We start from the raw sequence: 21548 nt of genomic DNA, 5'->3' as shown, positions 1-21548 counted from the left end.
AAGAGAATTCCAGGTGGGAGCAGTTGCAAAAGAATCTCGACGTTATGTTCAGTCAAATTAATGAGATGCATACCACTCAGAAACAAATGAAGCCCAGATGGACCTAAGGTCTGCAGCAATGGATGAATATGCCCAGGAACAAGCATAACATTGCTCAAGCAGATTCAGCATAATGGGGAAGCTATTGCGAGAATTACTATCAGGCAGATGGAACAGGAGGCAAAGGTCACTGCAAAACAACACCAGGATGCAGGCCCAACATTTGATGAAGAGGGAAGTGCAGCATTAGACTTTGAGGACAATGTCTCCTTTCACAATGTGTTTGCTGGTGAACAAAAGAAAGAGAAAGCTGAACAATCAAAGGCAGCAGGTCAAAACAGATCATTATTATTCTGCTCAAGACGATCACAAGGGTGAAGGAAAATATAAAGACCACAGACTGCCTAAGCAAGTGATGCCTAAAATGGATTTCCCTGATTTTGATGGCACTGACTCCAAAGTGTGGCTAGACAATTGCAGAGATTATTTTGACCTTGTATCAGATACCTGAGGGTATGTGGATCACAGCTGCTAGGGTCCATCTCAAAGGGAATGCTGCACGCTGGTACCAAGCATTCAAGCAGAAGAACACTTTTAAAAGCTGGACACATTTTTGCCATGTAATTCAACAGGAGTTTGGCTCAGATGACTTCAGGTCATCTATGACTGAGTTACTGGAGCACAGACAAATAGGACTGGTAGGAAGACTATACCACTCAATTCCAGTCTTTGCAGTATGCAGTCACAATGCATAATGCAAGTTATGATGAAATGTTCTTCACCCAACATTATGTCAAGGGGCTCAAAGAGGAAATCAGGGGGAATGGTAGAGGCTCAAATGCCCACTACAGTGCTCAAAGCTTCCACCTTGGCCAAAGTACAGCAGAAGGTACTAGACAGAGGGAAGAATAGATACCCCAAAGCTCCCTATCAAGCCAGAGCAACTCACTACAACAAACTAGAAGCCAAGGCACAGACTCCTAACCTATGGAATGATAGACAGTTGAGAGATTACAGAAGAACAAATCGCTTATGCTTTCATTGTGGTGAGAAGTTTGTACCTGGCCATTTAGAGATCTGCCCCAAAAGAAACAAGCCCAAGCTCAGCTTTAGCAATCAATGATCTGGATAGACAGCTCACTAAGGAGGTTCTCAATGAGTTGGCAGCAGAAGATGCACTGCATGAGGAATTTTGTCAGCTATCCTTGAATGCAATTTCAACAAGCGATAAGACTAATTGCATCAAACTCAAAACTACAGTCAAAGATAAGACAATATTGATCCTAGTTGATAGTGGCAGTACACATAGCTTCATAAGTTCTCAGTTTGTCTTGATGGCCAATCTACAAACCATCCCTATAGCACCCAGGCAAGTGCAACTACCAAATGGTGCTAACATAGTTACTAATCAGCTAGTTCCCAATTTGCAATGCTATTGTCAAGGACAAAGCTTCAGAACAGATATGGTGGTCTTGGATATGCAGCCATATGATGCTATACTAGGGTGTGACTGGCTCAAGTCACATAGCCCTCTGGAATTCGATTGGCAGCTCAAAACAATGAAATTTGCTGAACAAGGCAAGTCTATCACTCTGCAAGGCATCAGGGAACCTGACTTGCAGTTGTCATCGATGTCAGCTACTCAACTGTACAATGCATCCAAAGGCAATGACATATGGACTTTTGCTTTGGTTCATCAAGAGGCCCACAAAGCTGACCACATCACTCAAAACAGCAAGCCCACCTAGAGGCTTTACAACACCTATTGGCATTGTACAAGGATATCTTCACTGATCCACAGTGCCTCCCACCTAGAAGGGCCTATGATCATGCCATCTCATTACTGCCTGGCTCCACACCAATCAATGCCAAACCCTATCATTACTCTCCACTACACAAGACAGAGATTGAAAACCAAGTGCAGCAACTATTACAAGCTGGCCTGATTACACAAAGTCATAGCCCTTTTGCTTCCCCTGTTCTCCTAGTTAAGAAAAAGGATGGTACTTGGAGATTCTGTGTCGACTACAGAAGACTCAATGACATGACAATCAAAAACAGATTCCCAATGCCAATCATTGAAGAAATCTTGGATGAGCTTACAGGAGCCAAGGTATTCACTAAACTGGATATGAAGGCTGGCTATCATCAGATCAGGATGCTGCCAGAGGATGAATTCAAAACAGCATTTAAAACCCATCAAGGGCACTACCAATTCAAAGTTATGCCTTTTGGATTAACAAATGCACCAGCAACATTTCAGTGCATCATGAATGAAATCCTTAAACCATTCTTGAGAAAATTTGTTCTAGTTTTCCTAGATGACATCCTCATCTTCAGTCCCTCCATGGAAGCTCATGTGGACCATCTTGAGCAAGTCTTTGCAACTTTGAGAAAGCACCAGTTGTATCTCAAGGAATCCAAATGCACTTTTGCCAAGGACAGTCTGAATATTTAGGGCATATTATAGGAGCCCAAGGAGTCTCAACTGATCCCAGCAAGATCACTGATATGCTCAAATGGCCTGTCCCACAGACAATGACTGAACTCAGGGCATTCTTAGGCCTCACAGGATATTACAGAAAATTTGTCAAAGATTATGGCAGACTGTCCAAACCTCTTACACAAATACTCAGACTCAAGACATTTGTTTGGAACCAGCATGCTCAGGCAGCATTTGAGGCACTGAAAACAGCAATGACTCACACACCAGTATTGGCTCTGCCAAATTTCAATGAGACCTTTACAGTAGAAACTGATGCTTGTGCTGATGGTATTGGTGCAGTACTGATGCAAAAAGGGCAACCTGTTGCTTATTTGAGTAAAGCACTTGGAGAAAAACACAAAGGACTGTCCATTTATGAAAAAGAATTTCTAGCATTGATCATGGCAGTAGACAAGTGGAGGCATTACCTAGAAAGGGGTGAATTCTATATACAAACTGATCATAGATCCTTAGCTTACTTAAGTCAACAAAACCTTCACTCTGACATGCAGAGAAAGGCTATGACCAGGATGATGGGCCTCAATTTCACAATCAAGTACAAGAAGGGCAAAGAGAACATGGCAGCTGATGCCCTATCAAGGGTAGGTCATTTGATGGCACTACAAGCAGTATCCACAGTTCAGCCTGCCTGGGTCCAGGAAGTCAAAAACTCCTATGTTACTGACTCTCAAGCATAGGAGATGCTCAGAACTCTAGCTATAACCAGTCCTGACCACCAGGGATACACTTTAGACAAGGACATCATTTGGTTTCAAGGCAAAGTCTGGATTGACAGTAATTCAGCACTTCAAACTAAACTCATTGCAGTCTGCCACTCCAGTGCATTAGGGGGCCACTCAGGGGTAGCAGCAACCTATCACAGACTCAAAAGGCACTTTGCTTGGAAAGGAATGAAAAATGATGTTGATAATTTCATCAAGCAATGCAACACTTGCCAGCAAGCCAAGCACTCACTTCAGCATCCCATGGGCCTCCTGCAACCCCTCCCTATTCCTATAGGTATATGGCAAGATATCACTATGGATTTCATAGAAGGATTACCAAAGTCTGAAGGATACAGTGTCATCCTAGTGGTAGTCGACAGATTGACTAAATATGCCCACTTTATAGCTATCAAACATCCATACACAACTGCCACCATAGCTCAAACATTCATGGAAAATGTGGTCAAATTGCATGGCATGCCTAAATCTATAGTGATAGATAAAGATACCATATTTGTCAGTCAATTTTGGAAAGAATTCTTCAAGGCATACAAGGTAAACCTCAAATTCAGCACTACTTACCATCCACAAATAGATGGTCAATCAGAAAGGGTGAACCAGTGTTTAGAAATGTATCTCAGATGTGCTGTTCATGACGCCCCTCACACCTGGAAATCATGGTTGTCACTTGCTGAACTTTGGTACAATACATCCCTCCACTCTTCCTTGGGATCTACTCCATTCAAGGTCCTCTATGGTTATGAACCTGACCTAGGTCTGTCACCTAATGTCCCTTAGACAGCCTCAACTTTAGTGAATGAATAGATTGAGCATAGAGAACGACACATCCAGGCTCTCAGGAAACATCTTGCAAGGGCACATAACAAATTCAAAGTACAGGCAGATAAGCACAGGAGAGATCATCAGTTTGTTGTTGGTGACAAAGTGCTATTGAAGCTGCAACCATATACACAATCCACAGTGCCCAACAGACCATACCCAAAATTATCATACAAATATTATGGACCCTTCACTGTACTACAGAGGATTGGTCAAGTGGCATACAAGCTGGAACTACCTCCAGACACTCAGATACACCCAGTTTTCCATATATCATAGTTGAAACCATACACACCAGATTACACACCTGTATATGATACACTACTAGTTTTGACAGATCTTGAAGCTGCAGATACTGTACCGAAGGCAATCGTCGAGCATCGCATGGTGAAGAAGGGCAATGCGGCCATCCCTCAAGTGAAGCTCCAGTGGGTTGGCTTACCAGAATCGACCACCACCTGGGAGGATTACTACGTCGTCAAGAAATGCTTCCCTACAGCGCCAGCTTGGGGGCAAGTGGCAAGTCAAGGCGGGGGAGGTGTCAGCCTGGGAGCACCGGCTGCCACGGAGTGAGCGTCGAAGGCGTCTACTGCAATAGAATACGTATTGGTCCAGTTATGCTTCCCATTTGTGTATGACGACGTGGGCCCACGAGCCAGAACCTGTAAGGCACATAAGTGCCCGTGACTCTGTAAGAGAATGATGACATTTTTATCAGACAAGTAACAGTACGCCAAGGCTGAGGGGCAACCTCGTCGGCGTCAGGGTTTCTCTAGCCGAATCCTTTGTCGTGCTCACGTTGCGGTGATCCGCCGCTGCCAAGGGCTGACACAGACAGGGTTGATCCCCATGATGGGCTGGCGGCTGGCCCAGCACATGTTTCAGCCGCCACATAGCAAAGACCCGCTTGGCGTCGCCGCGGAGCTGCACGGAGGGAAGCAGTCGCCAACTCGCCATGCTGCAACTGCAAGAGATGCCCCTGTCGGCGACCCGGCGTGGCTTGTACAGTGAACGATGTAGTGTAGTGCTCTATTCGCCGATATGTAATCATCTCGCTTGTATTTTGTGCTCTACTTCTCTCTTTCATGTTGCAAGGTATTTTGAGTGCAATTCTTTAATTGCCCCTCAATCCCCTCCAATCCACTCGGTATGGAAATTAAACGAACAAGCTCAGAAAAGTTGTAACTAGGATTTGAATGTGCATTGTTCTTATAATCTTATCCCCTCCAAACCCCATGCTCCACCCCAAACCCTAACCTTGTGGTGCATTGTTCTTCTTCCTCATCGACATTGTTTCTGTCCACTCATGCGTGGACGCGTGTGAAGCGCGTACATGATTTTTGTCTATCGCATTCCTCCTATAAAATAAAACAAATGCTCTAACTTTTTTTAAGATAAAAGATATATACAACCAAAAGTTACACGAGCTCAAAGGCTCAAAACTGAGGAGACCTTAAGAACTAAGGGAAAAAAGCTAGAAAGACTGAGGGTCAGAACTTCTCCGTCCTTGGTCCGAATACTATTATTTTTTAGCAATTAGGCATAATGTCACAATCATGTGGATGGTAGCTCATAGCACATATATGATTGTTTAGGGGACATCGTCATTCACGTGCTGGACGGGACAGAACATGATCACGTCAATGAAATGGAAGCAGCAGCCGCCGGCAAGCTGAATGTGGTGCTGTTCCCGTGGCTGGCATTCGGCCACATGATCCCGTTCATGGAGCTCGCCAAGTGCCTGGCGGCGAGGGGTCATGCTGTCACCTTCCTCTCCACGCCGAGGAACGTTGCCAGGCTGCCGCCCGTGCCGGCGGACCTGTCGCTCCGCGTGCGCCTCGTGGCGCTGCCCGCGCCCGTCGTGGATGGCCTGCCCGAGGGCGCCGTGTCCACGGCCGACATGCCACCGGAGAAGCAGGAGCTGCTCAAGAAGGCGCTCGACGGCCTCTCCGCCCCGTTCGCGGAGTTTCTCGCGGACACCGTCGCCGACGGTGGGAGGAGGCCCGACTGGATCATCATGGACTTCTGCCACCACTGGCTCCCCGCGATCGCCGAGGCGCACGGGGTGCCGTGCGCCATGTTCCTAATCGTGCAGGCGGCCTGGATCGCGTTTATGGGGCCGCGGTCGGCGAACGCCGCTCACCCGTGCACGATGTCGGCGGATTTCACCGTGCCGCCAAAGTGGCTGCCGTCGTTCCCTCCCGCCATCACCTACCGCCGCCACGAGGCTGACTGGATCCTCACCGCGTTCCGACCCAACGCGTCCAGGGTGTCCGACTTCGACCGCTTGTGGCAGGCAATGGATTGTTGGGGTTTAGTCCCACATCGTGTAGCGATGGTGGGGGAGCACAACATATAAGGCGGGAGAACCCCCACCTATTAGACTAGTCTTTTGGGTTGAGTAAGGCCCAAAGGCCTTATATGTTGTCAGCTCCGGTGGACCTGGGACCTGTGGGAGCGCAGGCTCATAACGAGCCGGGCCGGCTGCAAGCCAGCTCAGCTCCAAGATCGTGAACTTGGTGGTCACCACCGGTTCCAACAATTGGTATCAAAGCCGGTACCCATGGTCAGAAAAGCTAAACCCAATAAAAAAATCTCGAGCGTCACATATGGCGGGGGCACCCCGATGTGTGACTAAGGGGGAGATTGTTGGGGTTTAGTCCCACATCGTGTAGCGATGGTGGGGGAGCACAACATATAAGGCGGGAGAACCCCCACCTATTAGACTAGTCTTTTGGGTTGAGTAAGGCCCAAAGGCCTTATATGTTGTCAGCTCCGGTGGACCTAGGACCTGTGGGAGCGCAGGCTCGTAACGAGCCGGGCTGGCTCCAAGATCGTGAACTCGGTGGTCACCACCGGTTCCAACAATTGGTATCAGAGCCGGTACCCATGGTCAAAAAAAAAACCTAAACCTGATAAAAAAATCTCGAGCGGCACATATGGCGGGGGCACCCTGATGTGTGACTAAGGGGGAGACTGTTGGGGTTTAGTTCCACATCGTGTAGCGATGGTGGGGGAGCACAACATATAAGGAAAAGAAGCACCCACCTATGAGGCTAGTCTTTTGGGTTGGGAAAACCAAATGCCTTATATGTTGTAGCTCCGGTATAAGGAAAAGAAGCACCCATCTATGAGGCTAGTCTTTTGGGTTGGGAAAGCCAAATGCCTTATATGTTGTAGCTCCGGTGAATCTGGGGTGAATCTGGGACCTGTGGGAGCACAGGCTCGTGGTAACGAGCCGGGCCGGCTGCAAGCCAGCTCAGCTCTAAGATCGTGAACTTGGTGGTCACCACCGATTCCAACAATTGGTATCGGAGCCCATGATCAGAAAAGCTAAATCCGATAAAAAAATCTCGAGCGTCACATATGGCGGGGGCACCCCGATGTGTGACTAAGGGGGAGATTGTTGGGTTTAGTCCCACATCGTATAGCGATGGTGAGGGAGCACAATATATAAGGCGGGAGAACCCTCACCTATCAGACTAGTCTTTTGGGTTGGAAAAGCCAAATGCCTTATATGTTGTAGCTCCGGTGGATCTAGGACATGTGGGAGCACAGGCTCGTGGTAACGAGCCGGGCCGGCTGCAAGCCAGCTCAGCTCCAAGATCGTGAACTTGGTGGTCACCACCGGTTCCAACATAGATGGCACCCGTGACCCGCGGACCCGCCTCATCATCTACCGCAGCTGCGAGGAGGTCGACGTGCCCGGGGTGTTCGCCGTCCTCACCGATCTCTTCCAACAGCCGGCCGTCCCCGCCGGGGTCTTGCTACAGCCTGTACTCGACGACGAAGACGACGACGACTCCATATCAGTGTTAGGGGCACGTCCCGAGGTCCTTCAATGGCTGGCCAAGCAGACACCCAAGTCTGTCATCGACGTCGCGCTGGGAAGCGAGGCGCCGCTGACCGCCAAGACCCTCCATGAGCTTGCGCTGGGCCTTGAAATCGCCGGCGTCCGCTTCCTGTGGGCTTTCCGCCAACCGGCCGGCATGTCCGCACCCTTCACCGACGACGACGAGGGGGAGCTGCTGCCCGCCGGGTTCGAGGACCGGACGCGGGGGCGCGGCCTTGTGTGGCCGGGGTGGGTGCCCCAGGTGCGTGTGCTCGCGCACGCCGCGGTGGGCGCGTTCCTGACGCACTGCGGCTGGGGCTCCACCATCGAGGGCCTCGTGTTCGGGCACCAGCTGGTGATGCTCCCGTTCGTCGCCGACCAGGGCCTCATCGCGCGGACGATGGCGGAGCGCGGCGTCGGCGTGGAGGTGGCGAGGGACGAGACCGACGGCTCGTTCGACAGAGACGGCGTCGTGGAGGCGGTGCGACGTGTCGTGCTGGAGGAGGACGCCGGACGGCAAGGTGTTCGCCAGCAACGCGATGAAGCTTAAGGAAGCTCTTAGCGATCCGCGACGGCAGGATCAGTACATGGACGACCTTGTAGGGTACCTTACACGCTACAAGGGGCAAGGGCTGGGTAACTACACTTCCTGACTGTGTCTATCCAAGATAATTAAGCTTTGCACGAACGGTAAGCTAATTACTGTTGGAAATAAGCTCTGCAACGCAAAGACGACTATGCTTTATTTACTGCTCCCTCCAGTCCAATTACACTTTAACCATTTATTTATCTTTTTTTTTCTCGATCACATAAAATGTTTACATGTCTTTATATTAAGGTAGAGAAAATGTTCAATACAACACGCCTTATCTGACGCCCTAGGGGGTCAATAAAGTTTTACATGCACGCCCGGACCCTCCCTAGTGTACTATAAGCTATATTGTTATATTGGACAGTGAACAACCCAAATTGTGGCGCCGGCTAGGAGGCATATGCCGGGGCTGCCGAGCGGTGGCGGCACTGCTTGCGCGCGCCCACCTCGCCGTCCGCCGAGAACAACTCACACAACGCCAGCATATGAGCGGGGTCACCGTTGAAGATCTCTTTCGTACGCCTTCTTGGCCGACGTCGACGACGACGGCATCCCGCTGGTTAGTCCTAGGCGCTTCATGACAAGGTACTCACCTCGCTTGGATGCCGGGATGTGAGATATGCGCTGCGCCCGCTATCTTTTTTTGCTTCGCGTGGTGGTGCACGTCCGCCGTGGGCCGCATCATCTCTGAGCAGCTCCATGAGTGGCAGTTGCCTCTTCTTTTATCATTTGGTTGGTGAAGCGCTCGGCCGAGGTCGTCTGAGGTGATGGAGTGTGGTTGACAGCGTCCGTCGCAGCCACGATCGTTGCACCTCCTAGGGTTGTTGACCCGACCAGTGCTGGGCTGGGTTGGGGAGAGGTGGCCGGGTCCGCGACTGGTGGGATGGCGCTGGAGCTTTCTGGGTGCGCCTCGGCATCCACAACGTCGTGTTGTCCCCCCTGTGGCGGCATGACTTGTGAAAGCCCCTGCACCGGCGACAACGGAGGCGAGTCCGTTGTCCATTGGGCAGCCTTCGCCGGAGAGCGAGTGTCCACCAGCGATGCTTCCACTTTCTGAGAAGCGGCCACCGGAGCAAACTGGCACCCAGACGTCCATTGGGCAGCCTTCATCGGAGAGCGGGTGTCCACCAGCTCGATGCTTCCACTTCCTGAGAAGTGGCCGCCGGATCAGACTGGCACCCAGACTTTGGTGCTCTTGCTGGCCTGCTCACGGCAAGTGATGCAGCGAGCTCGGCGGACGGTTGTAGAGCAATGAGCGCGCATTGGCAACGAAAATCAGATAGCACAAAATGGTGGAGCCGCCGCACCGAGAATATACACACGGACACCACAGTCCCGGTGTGATCAATCGGCTGCCGTCTACCGCTATAGCCCTACCACTATCCATTTCCATTCCAATGTGGCCAACCGCCAGCGTGTAAAGAACAACGGCGACGGAGGCGTGACAGGCGCTCTGGACCATGCATGAGGTTTGGGGCCGGGGCCCACGCGACGCGACCTCGTGGCGGTGAACATAAAGCCATAAATCATAGTGAAGGACCCGGAGGCTCGACAACAACTTGGTCGTCGCGCGCGCGAATCATGGCTCTTGCCGTTAGCATCCACGCGCACGGCGGTGAGGTGGGCGAGAGCTGCTATCTCGTCAGAATGATCCTCCGCGCGCGACGCGTCTCCCGAGTTTAGCTAGACAGATCGTTGGCGCCATCGAGGTGGTGCTCTGCGCGCGATTTGGAATCCATGGCCGTCGAGGAGCTCGTCGTCAGCCGGCTCAAAGCGCACGCCACTAGGACTCTAGGAGGGGGTCGGGCTGCGGCTTCAGACCCCCCCCTGCCGAGCGGGAAGCAAGCGGAGATGAAGAGGAGAGGCGATCACACCAGGAGGGCTGCGAAGGTGGACGCGATGGAATGGAAGAGGCGGTCGTGGCCGCCGCCGCCGTGTCCAGGGAAGTGGGCGCGGTAATGGCGAGCGGTGCGGCCGGCGACTCCGGCAAGAAAGACTGGAGTCCGGAGGTTCAACGTACAGGTAGTCGTCTACAGATATGGTCTCTTCGCCTTACAGAATCCAGGCCCTCCTAAAATTTACTCCATATCTCATCAAATGTATGATATATGTATGGAGTATTAAATATAGACTAAACAATAACTAATTGTACAGTTTACGACTAATTTACGAGACGAATCTTTTAAGCCTAATTAGTTCATAATTTGACAATGTGGTGCTATAGTACACATGTGCTAATGACATATTAATTATGCTTAATAAATTCGTCTCGCGGATTACTGACGGATTCTGTAATTTGTTTTTTATTAGTATCCGAACAACTCATGTAACACCCCCACATAACACCCGATGTGACACCCTAAAACCTTACCTCTGGATTTAAGGCCTTATATACGTTTACCTTGTCTTAGTGGCTCAACCATGCAGTGTTTATGAGCTTTATTATTGATCAAATCAAAGTATATTTAATAATGCGAAACAACATTATGTACTAAACAAATTGTATGGAACAACGAAGAATCTAGCGAGCAGGTCCGGCCATGTAACCGGTCATCCTTTGCGGAACTTGGACTTGAGGAGCTTGATGGTGTCGGCGTCCACCTGGAAGCTCTTGGCCAGGACGGCGTCGGGGATCTCCGGCTCGGCCCCGAACAGGGACTGCGCGGCGAGCACGACGCCGGGCAGCTGGCTGTTGAAGACGGTCATGGCGCGCGCGGCGCCGGTGCCGACGTTGTACTGGAAGTGCATCATCCCGCGCGGGATGACGAAGCTCTCCCCGGCCCGAACCACCTTGGAGTAGAACTTCCCTTCCGTGCTGACGAAGCCGACCAGCATCTCGCCGGCCTCCACGTGTACCAGCTCCGCGGACCGCGGGTGCGTGTGCAGCGGGTTCACGCCGCCGGGGGCCAGGTCCACGCGGTTGATGGACAGGCCCAGCGTGTTGAGCCCCGGGAACGCCTCCACGTTGCCCGGCGTCACTCCCGCGCCATTTGGGTTGTCCGTGCTCGCGCCGCTCGCGTGCGCCGCGAAGAAGAAGTCGTCCGACACCACCAACGACGTCGGCTTGCACGGGAAGCCCGGGTAGGTGGTGGAGTACGACGCGTTGTGATCGCCCGGCGCCGCGGCCACGCAGAAGTCCTGCACTGGGTCCGGGTCGGCGCGGCAGGTGGTGGCGACCAGCGTCGCCGACAGCAGCAGGAGGAGGAGGAGCGACGACGACGACGGCTTCGACATGGCTCTGGATCGGAGCACCGTGCTCGTGCTCTGCTGGTGACACGATCGATGTATTAGTACAGATGTGTGTGGCCGTGTGGGTGATCGTGCAGAGCTTTGATTGGCGTTTTTGGAGGTATGATGCTATGGCTATATAAAGCGAAGCAATTGTATGTGTGGTGCGTTAGTGCGTACGTGAAGAGGACGTACATTACAAACGTCCAAGGAGTTGAAGGGTTCAAAGGCTGCTGCTGCCCAGTGGAGTCCTGGGTGACTTTGTGAGGGAGATGTCCACAAGTCGTCTACGATATTTCCTTGCACTGTCATGGTCGCCATTGTCAACTTGTAGTAGGTGCCTTGGCGATCGTCAAGATACTCTAGGTTCAGTGCTTTCAGATCCTAGCGTAGTAGCGTTCCGTTAAGTTGCAACGGGTCAGTTGATCCTGGCCGTCGGATCGTGACCCCGAGTGCTCCATGACGACGGGTTATCGGCAATCATCGATCGCCAGCGATGACGGACGGGATACGGCATGAGGTGCAAGTTATGTGGTTTGGTGGTGACCTGGTCAGCCATGAACCCATGAAAGAGGCATGAGAATTGACAAGTCTCGTCTCCCATGTCCCATCCTATGGCAGATGAACCAACCCCAAGCGCGTGGTTACGTTCCATAACAACCAGAGTGAAAGACCAGTAAAAGTCGGCGGCAGTCGGCGGCCGCGCAGCAGCTAGCACATTACACACAGCACACCTTTGGCCATTGGGCTTTGGCTTCCCTGCCTCTGACTGGGACTAAGCCCAAGCAGCGCGGGCATCCAAAGCATGCCTACAGCTACCAGAAGGAAAAGGAATACCGACGCGTCGACCGGCCCAAAGTCTCAGAACAAATCAACAAAACCAGCTTCAAGAATTTTCTTGGCCTATGCATACACATATATACCAGCACAAACACATCCAAAACAAAGTTCTACAGTATCGATACAAAAACTTTGCACGTCTATCCTGCACCTGCACACTGCACGCTGCACGCTAGGAGCTGCCGATAGATCTAGCTGACGACACGGACTGTGCTGACACGGAGGCTGTGGGGCTGCTCACCTCCCTCTCCCTGTCCCCATTGGCGAATCGTGGCTTACCGCTGATCCTACTGATACTCTCCTGGGCAATGTCGATGAACCAGTCGTCGCTTGGAAGGACCCTGCAGACATTAATTGAGCACATTAGTTTCAACTTCAAGGTTACCGTGCGTCCGTGCCCTCACAAGCAGGTATATGGGACCTTACAACGCAATACTGCATAGCTTCTACCGAGAGCAGCCAATGAAATAATTTATTGAGCACGACAAGGATGAAACTGATGTGATGAACCAAGAAAAACACTGATACCTATCAGGGTCCATCCCCGTAGCAGAAAATGCTCTCATCGCTCTATCAATGATGCCCAATATGACTTGATGCACATGCCGAGATAAGAAACGCCCTTGCCCAAAAAGGATGACAAATTGCATATCCAGGTAGAACTGAAAAGGAATGTAAAGTAAAAGGGAATGTTAGCTGTCAGGCAAAGGTCTGGGAGGTTTTGCAAACTGAAATGGAGAAGAAACACACACGAGAAGTTAAAAGGGAGATTACCTGCTGAAGTCCAAGTGGACCCAGAGCCCTTGGTCCGTCTTCAATCTCTTCCCAAAAGGTCTGGTCGTCTGAGAGCCAAAGCATGACTGTCTCCGTAAGTCTCATCATAAGCAGCGTAGAAAACCTTTCCCTACCAACAAAAATGTCTGCTGCAACGCTTGCCATCTTATTTAATTTTGCATACAATTCCTGCAATGAACTACAGGTGAGATGATGCAGAAGACGAGAGTTTCTTGGGAAATTTTGGAAGGAGCAACATGCGACAAATCAATTTCCATGACTTGTCATCACATGGCAAAAAAATATGGAAATACCTGGAAAATCGGCGATGGAACCCATTCTGGATCTTCAACAGTATTATCCATATTGATGTACATTTCTGCGCTCAGATGAGTGTCACCTTCTTCTGTGAATATAAGATCTAGAGCATGCTGTCTGCAGAAACTATCTCTAAGTTTGTCTACCATGCGGTGGAGCTTCCTTTTCCATTCTCGCTGCTCTGCCGCACGATTTTGTTTTTCAGGACCTCTTCTACGCAAGCTATCCATGCTGACCGGGTTCATAGAGTACAGCTTCATTGCTGCTCTCGGTAGCAACTCTTCAGCTAGTAAAGATGCATTAGCTAACAAAGCTAACTGTTGGTCCTCTGTCTCTGCCATTCTAACAATCTTATTCCCTAAACCTTCCAAGTTAACTTCATCATCCACTGACCCTGGTAGAGCACTTATGAGCAAGTTTACATACGAGTTGAATATTTCCAGAAGCCCATCCATCGCGGAACCACCTAGTTGTAAGCTAACCAGTGGTCCAACATCATCAAAGAAATCCTGCATTTCAAAGTTACATTGAAATATAATAAGCAAATAAATGTATTGAGTCTCAGAGTAAAATGGAAATAAACCATACATGTTGCATAAAAAATGTACAAAGACTAATTAATAGTATGTCTACAAAAAAAAAATGGCATCTGCATCTTGAAGTCCGCACCTCACATAGTTAAAGTTAATGGGGTAAAGAAAAAAGGAAACCTATAAGTTTCAAAACAGTCGATACTCCTTCCTTTTTTTGTATATATGATGTTAGGACAAGCTAGTTAGTTAAAAAATGCATCATACGGAGAGCGTAATAACAGAGAGGCTGCAATTATTTTCTTCTTAATTCGATGATACGCAGCTCTTGCGTGTTTGAGAAAAGAAAGGCTGCAATTACAACTGTTGGAAACATTTTTTTTTCATCTGCTCAAGCACTGAACATTACCTGAACCATTGAATTGAAACGGTGAGCACTGCTTGAGAGCTTCGGCTGGAGTGTCAGATTACCAGCAGATGATCTAGCCAATGGACGTAGACCAGTTGGATAGGTGAGTACCCAGTCATCAGCTGCAGCTAAAGCAGCAGTACTCTCTTCAATTCTCCTCAAATTGGAATCTAATGCTTGCTCAACTGAGGGTCTGAATTGCTTCATCAGAACTGATGTAAGTGATAGACCACGAGCTTCCAGCAAGTCTGAATAACCAATTGCTATCTTAACACATTCCGCAGCAGCTCTTAAGCCCCCACCAGCAGCACAAGAGGCTAAAGCATGCCTCTTTACAAGCAGCGAAAATGACATTGCCTGCTTAGTAGCCCAAGTAACTAGTTCAGACGTGTATGCTGGTTCGTCACCAAAGACCTCGGCTGAGTCGTTGAGAGCCTGAGCTATAACAGGAAAAATTTGTTGCGCAAGAGAAGCAGTGTATTCCCCGCCATATGATGTGCTAGATGGTTGTATTGTTTGCATGTTTAATTGAAGTCTTTGATTGTGTGCACTGAGCAACAAACTATGAGCACGAGGTCCATCACCAAGTCTCTTGAGAGAAGAAGCTGCAGCTCGAAGTTCAACGCCACAAATAGAAGACTGGCATGCAGCTTCAGCTAGCTGATCAGCCAACTTCTGACGATTTTCAGATATAGCCCTCTTTAAAGCCAGAATGTCAGCCGTAGTTAGAGTTCCCTTCTGTTTGGCATCAGCAGCAATCCGTTCTGCTTCATCCAAGGCATCCAGTGCTTCATCCATTCTTCTTTCGGCTAGCAGAACATCAAGCATGTCAGGGAAATCCGTGGACCATTTCCATATTTCTGATGGCTCCTGATCTTCAACACTGTATATGTCGTGTTCAGCAGAACCTTCAGGCCCTGTGGTCAACGAATCTATCTGAACCCCTTCGGACAGACCGTGGATTAAAGCTGACTGTGTACTTAGCAAATTTCTAACTGATAATAGCTCCCCTTCAAGGTCTGATATCTCCTTTGATGTTCTGTACCAGGAGACTAGTTTCATAAATGTATTCCAAATTCATGAATTGGGCAGTGGAAAGGAAGAGTACATGAAGCAAATTAAAATAGAAACTATGTGGAAAACATGGTATCTCATAAATATATAACTGACAATTTTGCACGACAATAAATTTCATGATATGTAAAGATGGCAACAATATCTGGTTCTGAAGATGAAATGATAATTAGTTGATGGCCTTTTGTTATCAATTATTTGGTGGTGGTACTTGACAAATAGTAATTCAAATCACCAAGAAAAATTATCAATGGAGAAGTTGGAACATCCATGTTCCGAAGGTGGAAAAGAAATAAATAGGCAACAGATAGCCTGTAGTATCATATATAAAAATGCCATCCAGAACATTTCTAAGCAATTTATTGGAAACTCCCACCAGTACAAATTTCATGTAGGCTGAAATGGACCATTGTGTTCTCACTTGATGAATGCAGCATAATTTGCGTAAACACTTCTGCGCATCTCTTCAGCAGAAGCCTTCTTTAGATCTTGCAGGTAGGAACACAGGTGCCTTATTTCCTGTTATAAATTTTGAACGTTAACCCTGTTTCAGTTTTCCAAGATTTTTTTTAGATTTTTAACACAGTCATAGTTAAAGGAAAATGCTTCAAAAATACAAAGCAGAAAGAAAACACCAGAGTTCAAATGCATGAGCTTGCACAAAAAGTCATGTGGACTCTACAATCACAAGAGTAAGAAGATCCTAAGCTAAAATATATTGCTAACTTAACCTAATTTAGTATATAATATAACACAGCTTATGTAGGGAACTATGTGTGCATTATGCCTACAAAAAAATAGGCTCTTGTCCCTGAATGCGGTGCATGTGAAGCTCCAACAAGAACTCGTAGTATAGCAATTGCATTCCCTAATAGGGATGAGAACCAGTACAAATTTCTACAGATGGTTGTGCTTGTGCTTTCAGGAAATGCCGGAAACTTGACCAGGAAACAAAAAGCTACAACTTTTTTTTTTTTTGAAACAAACGGCAGGAGCTCTGCCTCTCAATTAAGGAAAAAGCTACAACATTGTGTGCAGTTAAAAGCATTAGGTTTCCAAAATTCAAGATTGTTGATTGACCTAGTGATAGACTGATAGTTGATCCCGCTCATTGATAAAATGTGACAAGACATCACTACTACCAAATGAATCAACTGAACTTAGCATGCAAATCTCCACTTATTGAATGTTTCATAGTCACGTAAGAACTATCCAATACACACGGAAAAAGGGATGATGAAAAAAAAAAAAACTTCTCAGAGCAACCTTTTGAGTATTGACACCAAGGGAAACAGAAGCCTAGAACTAGGACTATGTGTCTCTCAGAATGCACTTCCTAGGATTCTAGGAAGAAATTTGATAAAAAATACTCTTAAAATGCTACAGGGTTCAAAGTTTCGTTTGTTTGTTTTTCCCTTTAACAAAAGAAGGTTTCACTTGAGCATATATGTGATCAATTTCACTGACAGGGCCACCACAATTCCGCTCGAGTTTTCATTTAAGATTTAGATTAGACAGAGGTATAATCAGAAACACTAACAAAACTACATGCCCACATATGGAAGCCAAAAATAGCATCTCTACACACTCTGCTCCAGTGCTCTGTTTCCTCCATGCTCCAGCAAAAAGGCGCAACACCAAAAATCCATCATCGAAACTAATTCCAGTCTACGCGGTGCAATAGTAACTTTGTTAGAAATTTTGCATATGTAACCTAAACCCAAAGCGATTTATACCAACAAAAAATTCTCAACAATTGAATCGTAATCACTCCAAATTCGCACTAAACTACTCAAAACGCGTCGAACACCCCTGAACCCCGTGCCCCTCGCACTTCTGAGCGAAAGAAGACGCGACCCTTCCGCCACCACTGGAGGCAAATTTCCGGGGCGGACGAGTTCCTCACCTTCTCGTCCATGGCGCGGCACTTGGACTGCACGTAGGCGTCGGGGTCGAAGTTGTCGGTCTTGAATATCTTGAGCTTGTCCGCGAGCTGCACCCCGCCGTCGCTGCCTCCCGCGCCGGCCGCCGCGTTCACCGGGAACACTCCGGAGTGGCCGGCGGGCCGCGACCTCGACGACTTGGCGGCGGACGCCATCGGGCCGAGAGAGAAACCCTACCCGCAGGCCGCAGGCGGAGAGCCCAGGCGTGCTCCCCTCCCCTCCCTACCCCGCCTCCGTTCGGGAGATCCAGAAGCTTTTCGAAGTGGATTTCTCGCTTGGCTGGTTGCTCAACTCGGGCTCTCAGACATTTCCGTGCCTCGATTGGCGTGAGCGGAGAATTTCAGGAGGGAAGGAACGGAAGAGAGGAGACTCGTGTTGGACGGTTGCCAAAGGTGGAAAGGTTGCCAGTTATTACTAGCTGTTCTGTTCATCAAATTATTTTGAGAATTTTTTATTACCAGAGGGAAAGACAGAGAGGGGCACAGCAATTACGCTGAAAGTTACGAGTGACAGTTGGTGTGTGTGTGGTGGGGGTGGTATCAGAGGGTCTTGATTGGTTTTATAAGTCAGGTGATTTATTAAGTTATGTCTATTTGGTTGTAGAAGATTTATAAGCTTATGTTTGTTAAGTAAAAGATGTAGGCTCCACACGAAAAAGGGTGGCTTATAAGTTTTAAGCAGGGGTGAACCAGCTTATTTCTTATAAGCAGAGGTGACTTATAAGTTGGTGGTGTTTGACAAAATTAGTCACTTATTTTACTTTTTAACTTATAAGTAAATGACTTATTTGGAACTAAACAGACTTTGACAGTTGTAGGGGATGATTATTTAAGGAAAAGTATCTGCGCTAGTTAAGCCCAGATACTCTTCCAGAATATAGCTACTTTTACTTTTACATCGTTTAAAGTTCATCTTAGAATATGGTTGTGTATGGATCGTTAGAGATAATAATATAAAATTATTAAAAATAACTCTCCACATATCTTATAGAAGTTTATTATAGCTGGATTCTTTAATTATTGCGGCTTTTATAAAAGTTTATTAGAGGATACGGATAGAACCTGAGCTACTTCTGATTTTCCTAGGTGCCTTTGAACGTTGAAACGTCAAAACTACACGTACACCTCCCATCTATCCATGTTGGGGCATTGCTACAGTGCTACTCAGTCCGCATCTGCACGTATGTTTAATTTGTGGGACATGCATGTTTAATTTGGCAAAGTGCTGCCACCCGTATATGTAGCGGGACAAGATAAACGAAGGACACATTTAAAAAAAAACTAGCTATATTATAGGACAAATGGAGCAAATACTTCCTTGGACCGGATACTTGACATTCGCTTTGGATAAGCAAGTTGTCTTAGCTTCTTTTTTCCTATATAAAGTCACTCTTAGTTCAAATTTTGTGAGAGTTTCAAGCTCGTTAAATAACATGTCATGTAGGATTGTTCCATTCATCAATCTAAACCTCTAAAAATGATGTGACACTTTTGAAAAACGCATATCGAAACACCCCAATGAAAATAGCCTAACACATCAACTAAATTGGTATGATGATTATAACTGGATACTCCTATCTCCAAAAATTCGTAGAGCTTTCCCTTCAAAAAATAATTCGTAGAGCTAGAGTTAGGAATGTTTAGGTGAATAATTGAGTTTCTAGTTGAAACTAAAACCAGATAATTGAGCCACTTTATTTTTTTATCTACAAAATACTCCCTTCATCCTAAAATAAATAACTGTCGATGCGGGACCCACAGGATACCCCGCAAGGGAGAAAGAAAATCTAGTCTAACTAGGATTCTTCCCATGTAATCTTAGTAGTAGTACTATTAAGTAATCCTACTAGGAACTCTCATTGTAAACCGACTAGGACTCTGGCCTCCTGACTATATAAAGGAGGGCAGGGCTCCTGGAGAAGGACGATGATACGACACTTCATAATCAATCCAACGTAGAGGCTAACGCCGACTGGACGTAGGGTTATTACTCGATCTACGATCGAGGGCCCGAACCAGGATAAATCGTTTGTCTCTTGCGTTTACCATCGAGTTCTGCATACGCTGAAGTCCGAACAATACTGCCCTGGGGACCCCCGTGGCAGGCTATCGGTGGTAAAACATCGACAGCTGGCGCGCCAGGTAGGGGCTTTCGGCGAATTTGCATCCGAGAGCTCGATGGACCTCAACAAAATGATCTTCTCAACGGGATCCACTTTCATCTTCGGCACATGGATCTGCGAGGCGGACAACAATGGCAAGCTCCAAAGTCGCCTCCTCGAAGATTCGAAGCACCATGAAGACGATTCTATTTCGACGACCACGACAGATCAAATCTTCGGAAGATTCGCGCAGCTCATAGTGTCTGATTCAACTCAGGTTCCATAGCTTTGCGCATCCGACTCGAATTCGAACTCCGCATTCGAGTTGGAGTCCTATCCGAGTCCTTTCGGAAAACCGAGTTCTTTTCCGATGGGACTTAAGAACTCGGCCTTGGCCTATCAAGAATACAACTCGGAGTACGCGCGGAATCCCTTCAACAAGTCGGATCTTCCTCCACTTGGACTCCTAAACATGGCAACATCTTATCAGGAACAGTTCGAAAGATCCTTCAATCCAATGCTTGGGATACCACTGACAGGAGCCCAGGAGGGTCTCGTGCTAACGATAACATCGCAAGACTGTATCATCCATTGGCCAGGGTCCGTTCCTGAAGATAGTAGAACCCAACTAGTCGGCACAACAACAACAGCTATTCTACCTTACCAAGAAGGAGACTCGGTCTGCGACATCGAGGCATCCACTGAAGTCATCAGCAACTCCGACATTATGAAAACTAACACCAATAATAGAACGGCCCACGCACGGGAAGTACTCATGGTTCGACATCCTCGGTCACCATTAAATCCCCCAGAAGCACCCGATGTCAGGTCATCAGATGAATCAGAATCCAACATATCACCCTTTGCCCAGGGCTACGATGGAGAAACCGAGAGTCAGAAACAAGCTAGAGAAAGAAAAAACAAGTTGAAGCAAGGGCGCCAACACCGTGCTAGACAGCGCAGGGAAGCCTGGATCAGATACGAGTCAGAGTTGGCTGAATACGACAGAAGAAAATCACAATGAGAAGTCGAAGGAAGACGCACGGCGAATACGCCTTACGATAAGATTCGAGAAGCATTAGAAGAACTCAGAACAACTTCACATCCCAGTGAGAAGTACGAATAGCTCCAAGACTTACTCCGATCAACGATCCCGAGAACGCATGAAGAGAGAGACCAATCAAGACTACCCACCAAATCAACAACCCATAGGCGAAAAGATCAAAATCAAAGGAAGTCCGCTTTCAAAAGACTTGGGCCAGGTGGAAGCCATGATGGAGAAAGTAGGAAGGAACATAATCAAGGCCACCGATTTGAACAACCAAGGAAGACCAGGAGTAGGGTGCCTACCCAGACAGCCTCGCAAGATTATTCCCATCAAAACGACAGTTGGCCAGAAGAAGGTGCCGAATCTGAATTCAAAGAAACCGGAACACACGACAGATTCCCCTGTTTCGCGAGTAAACTTGCATCGGTACGATTACCTCACAAGTTCAAACCGTCTAACCACTCCATGTATGATGGTAAAACTGAACCAAGACAATGGCTCAGAATATATTCGCAATCAATTGAACTAGCCGGAGGTGACGACGATATCAAGGCTCTGTTCTTTCCCATGGCACTAGAAGTCATGCTCCTCCAATGGTTCGACAAATTGAATCCAGGATCTATCAGAAATTGGGAGGACTTGCAAAGAGCTTTTTGTGAAAATTTCGCAGGAATCATTACACACCCAATCACTCATGCAGAACTAAAAGGACTCAAGCAAAAGGGAGGCGAAAGTCTCAGAAATTACTATCGACGATTCGGCGAACTACG

At 47.9% G+C, this 21548-nt stretch overlaps 3 protein-coding genes across 3 annotated transcripts; 1 reads left to right on the top strand and 2 right to left on the bottom strand.

Annotated features, from left to right (window-relative positions):
* The first annotated feature begins 5737 nt into the window (after positions 1–5737).
* Positions 5738–8471, top strand: LOC136537854 (UDP-glycosyltransferase 91C1-like). Its single transcript, XM_066529828.1, has 2 exons — positions 5738–6395; positions 7732–8471. Exons 1-2 carry the CDS (start codon positions 5738–5740, stop codon positions 8469–8471), a joined length of 1398 nt encoding a protein of 465 aa, XP_066385925.1.
* A 2404-nt stretch (positions 8472–10875) lies between these two features.
* Positions 10876–11853, bottom strand: LOC136516380 (germin-like protein 3-7). The gene has a single exon (XM_066509766.1). The coding sequence runs from the start codon at positions 11745–11747 to the stop codon at positions 11064–11066; it is 684 nt and encodes a 227-aa protein (XP_066365863.1). The 5' UTR covers positions 11748–11853; the 3' UTR covers positions 10876–11063.
* Positions 11854–12602: 749 nt separating this feature from the next.
* On the bottom strand, positions 12603–18047 carry LOC136516371 (exocyst complex component EXO84B-like). Its single transcript, XM_066509758.1, has 7 exons — positions 17593–18047; positions 16108–16205; positions 14613–15651; positions 13670–14182; positions 13356–13544; positions 13110–13243; positions 12603–12922 (listed from the first exon to the last, which is right to left on the bottom strand). Exons 1-7 carry the CDS (start codon positions 17782–17784, stop codon positions 12754–12756), a joined length of 2334 nt encoding a protein of 777 aa, XP_066365855.1. The 5' UTR covers positions 17785–18047; the 3' UTR covers positions 12603–12753.
* Positions 18048–21548: the final 3501 nt, after the last annotated feature.

This window comes from Miscanthus floridulus, chromosome 2, assembly GCF_019320115.1.
Source record: "Miscanthus floridulus cultivar M001 chromosome 2, ASM1932011v1, whole genome shotgun sequence".
NCBI classification, from domain to species: Eukaryota; Viridiplantae; Streptophyta; class Magnoliopsida; order Poales; family Poaceae; genus Miscanthus; species Miscanthus floridulus.
This window is presented reverse-complemented; position numbering and strand designations above follow the sequence as displayed.